This window comes from Theobroma cacao, chromosome 3 (assembly GCF_000208745.1).
Source record: "Theobroma cacao cultivar B97-61/B2 chromosome 3, Criollo_cocoa_genome_V2, whole genome shotgun sequence".
NCBI lineage: Eukaryota > Viridiplantae > Streptophyta > Magnoliopsida > Malvales > Malvaceae > Theobroma > Theobroma cacao.
In genome coordinates this window covers 5,521,808-5,524,944 of record NC_030852.1, presented here as the reverse complement: position 1 = coordinate 5,524,944, position 3,137 = coordinate 5,521,808, and the positions used below count along the sequence as shown (strand labels likewise).

At 29.6% G+C, this 3,137-nt stretch overlaps 1 protein-coding gene across 2 annotated transcripts; it reads right to left on the bottom strand.

Annotated features, from left to right (window-relative positions):
• Positions 1,060-2,459, bottom strand: LOC18604343. 2 transcript variants are annotated; one of them, XR_001926930.1, is made up of 2 exons: positions 1,682-2,459; positions 1,060-1,531 (listed from the first exon to the last, which is right to left on the bottom strand). XR_001926930.1 is itself a non-coding variant. In XM_007036759.2 (2 exons), exons 1-2 carry the CDS (start codon positions 1,849-1,851, stop codon positions 1,266-1,268), a joined length of 411 nt encoding a protein of 136 aa, XP_007036821.2. In that variant the 5' UTR covers positions 1,852-2,458; the 3' UTR covers positions 1,060-1,265. The 2 variants fall into 2 exon arrangements, 1 of the variants encoding a protein (XP_007036821.2); XM_007036759.2 differs by having other exon boundaries at positions 1,707-2,458.

The window sequence follows — 3,137 nt, the reverse complement described above, 5'->3', positions numbered from 1 at the left end:
TATTATTTAGAAATTTTCTAACAAGTGCTCATAAAGGCACTCTTTAAGATTTATTAATATATTACTTATATTAATATTTTTTATTAAATATAATAAATTAATATTAATGTTATTAATTTCAATATATTAAAAAAATAATATTTAATATAATAATCTTAAAAGAATGTTCTCAGCACAGTTATTAACAAAACTCTACACTTAACTTAGTAACCTTAAAGTGTGTTCTTACTGCACATTTGGTTTATAAAATGAAATTGGGGAATGAAATCATTATTATATAAGATTAGAATAAAGTAGGAGCATAAAAAAATAGATATTGTGTAATGTAGTTCATAGAATATAATTGTAACTCTTACATTATTTCAATGTTCAGTTAGCAAAAATAACTTTAGAATAATAAATGATTAAGTAATAAAATAAAAAAATGCTCTTTATTATAATTTAATAAAATTTTTTAAGTTATTATAACTTTTGACAATAGGATATTATTAACTTATAATTTAATAATAATATAATATGTTATCTTCAAAATATTAATAATTTTGCTATTAAAAGGATTTAGTATTAAATTAATATGATTTTTATTTTAAAATTTTCATTTTTTCTTTTAATTTTGTTTTAAAATATTAATAATTTAATAATTTATTATTAAAAATAGTAATATATATTTTTATTTTTTATTTTTCTCTATTTTATTTTTCTTTTTGATAAAAATTTATTATCTTATTATTAAAATAATAATGTGATTTTTCTTTTAATTTCTTTTATTTCCTCTATTTTCATCTTTCCTTTTCTCTTTTTAATTTCTTGTTATTAAAATATTAATAATTTAATAACTTATTATTAAAATATTAATACAAATTTTTAATTTCTTTTTATTCTTTTCTCTATTTTCATTTTTTTGTTCTTTTTTTTTAATTTTTTATTTAAAATATTATTAAAATATTAATAATTTAATAACTTATTATTAAACAATTGATATGATTTTTATGTTAATTTGTTTTTATTTTTTATCTTTTGTTTTTTTATTAAAATATTAATAATCTCTTAAGGGCAGATTTGTAAATGTCAACACCAAATGCTCTTAACCTAGCCGAATTTCCCACACTTGCTACTTATCATGGGTTGGCCACTAGTAGACCACCAGACCCCTTAAACCATTCATCGACGGCGCCCCCACCCCACCCAAGACCGTTGGCAATCAACCCCATGCAAACCGCAGCACAACAGCCATAGCCGTCAACCTTTGAAGCTTTGTCGCAAAGTCACCAAATCCCACCACAATAGCCACAGCCCCCTGTTTCACCGAGAGCCCTTAAAAAATCCTTTCTCACGATCGCTACAAGTGACAAACCCCCGTTAATCCCCATCTCCCGAAATCCTATGAGATACAAAGATCGACCAGCCACCATGTTTTTTGAGGATGAGATCGTAACTCTTGCACAGCCGTTCCAATATTTAGTTGTTGGGAAATTCTCTAGAATGCCGCGAATGATCGAAATAAGGCTAGCCTTCACAAGGATATGGTTGACTGGAGCATATAATATACGGTGGTTAGATTATAAACATATTCTGATTAACCTATCAAATGAGTAAGACTTTAACTGAATTTGGATGAAGCAGACATGGTTTATTTCAAACAAAAAAAATGAGGACTTTTAAATGGTCATCGAATTTTCACCCTGAAAAAGAGTCGTTGATCGTACCGGTCTGGATTTCATTTTCGAATCTGAAGGCCCATCTGCATGAGAAGTTTGCCCTTATGATGATAGCCAAAACAGTTGAAAGGTCGTTGTTCGTGGATAAGGCAACCGCCAACGGCACCAGTCGGAGTGTTGCATGAGTGTGCATTGAGTACGATTGTTTGTAGTCGCCAATAGATCAAGTTTGGATCGTGGTAGGTAAACAAGAGACTAGAGAAATCACAGGAGGATTTTCACAAAAAGTGGAGTTCTCCAAAATGCCTCCATATTGCACCTATTGCTGTCATTTAGGTCATGAGATTTAAAATTGTTTGCTGCTAGGAAATAAACTGGAGAGATCTGGAAATAATACTCGCCAGTCGTCGAAAAGAATAAAGGAGTTAAAGATGCAAATTCCTGGTGGAGATCAAAGCTAATAGATTCGCAAACTTGATAAAGAAAAAGAACCAATGATGGGGGATGTGTTGAGATAAAAACTAGCTTGAATGTCATTTTGTCTAACTATGTACAGGACAAGTGTCCACTTTGTTTTGTTGTGCTGGTTTGGTAATTCACAGTGCATGTTGCTGCACATTTGTCCTAGGACGTGTAAGCACTGCATGTTTGCTCTAATGTTGTGTCAAACACTTGGATATTTTTTTGTACAAGTGTTAGTTAAATAGCTCTTGTATATATTTATGCATTTCTCCTCAGTTAATGAAAGGGATCGATATTAACCAAGTTCTGCTCTTTGTTTTGTCTATTGCTTTTATTTTCTCCTTTGCATGTGAAATAACCCATACTTTGATATAGTGATAAAAAAAGTTGATCGAATGCAAATTGAGGTCCATTAAAATGTTTAAAAGTGATAAACAAGATGAAAGGAGTAGTTTAAGATAAATATTTCGCAAGTGAGAAAATAATAATAAAGTAATAATAATTTTATCGGAGGAGATTTTGTGAGATAAAAGGCGATTTGGGAGTCAAGTGAGGCATAATAAGGTATGTTGGGTACCAAGGAGACAAGATAAAAATTTTAGAATAAAATAATATTTATTAATAAAATAATATTAAAATATTAATATTTATCCGGATGTCAAAATCAGTCATGAAAAAATATCATATAGTTGATCCAAGTGGGAGAGAAGATGACAAGCCTGACCTTATAAAATACTTTTCATGACATACATGTGATTGATAGCATGTTTGCATGCTAGGTGAGTCTCGAAAAATTTACAAAAAAGTCGGTATTGTACCTAAAGGTACAACAAAGTTGATTTAAACCTCGAACTAGATCAAATAGAGAATTTACGATGAAATTAGGAATTTTAAAGTCCCAGAATGGTTTAATATGGTAATTCAGAGTTTGAGGTCTGGTTTGGAGTCAATCCGAAAAATTGACCGGTTAGGGGCAAAATGGTCATTTGCCACCTGGGGACAAAATGGAAATTTTTA

Bases quoted from the DNA above. Each gene is read 5' to 3' on its own strand.
- LOC18604343 (XM_007036759.2), bottom strand. From the start codon at position 1,851: ATGCACACTCATGCAACACTCCGACTGGTGCCGTTGGCGGTTGCCTTA. The intron at 1,532-1,706 runs GTACGATCAACG...TATATGCTCCAG, and splicing joins CGAAAATGAAATCCAGACCG to TCAACCATATCCTTGTGAAG.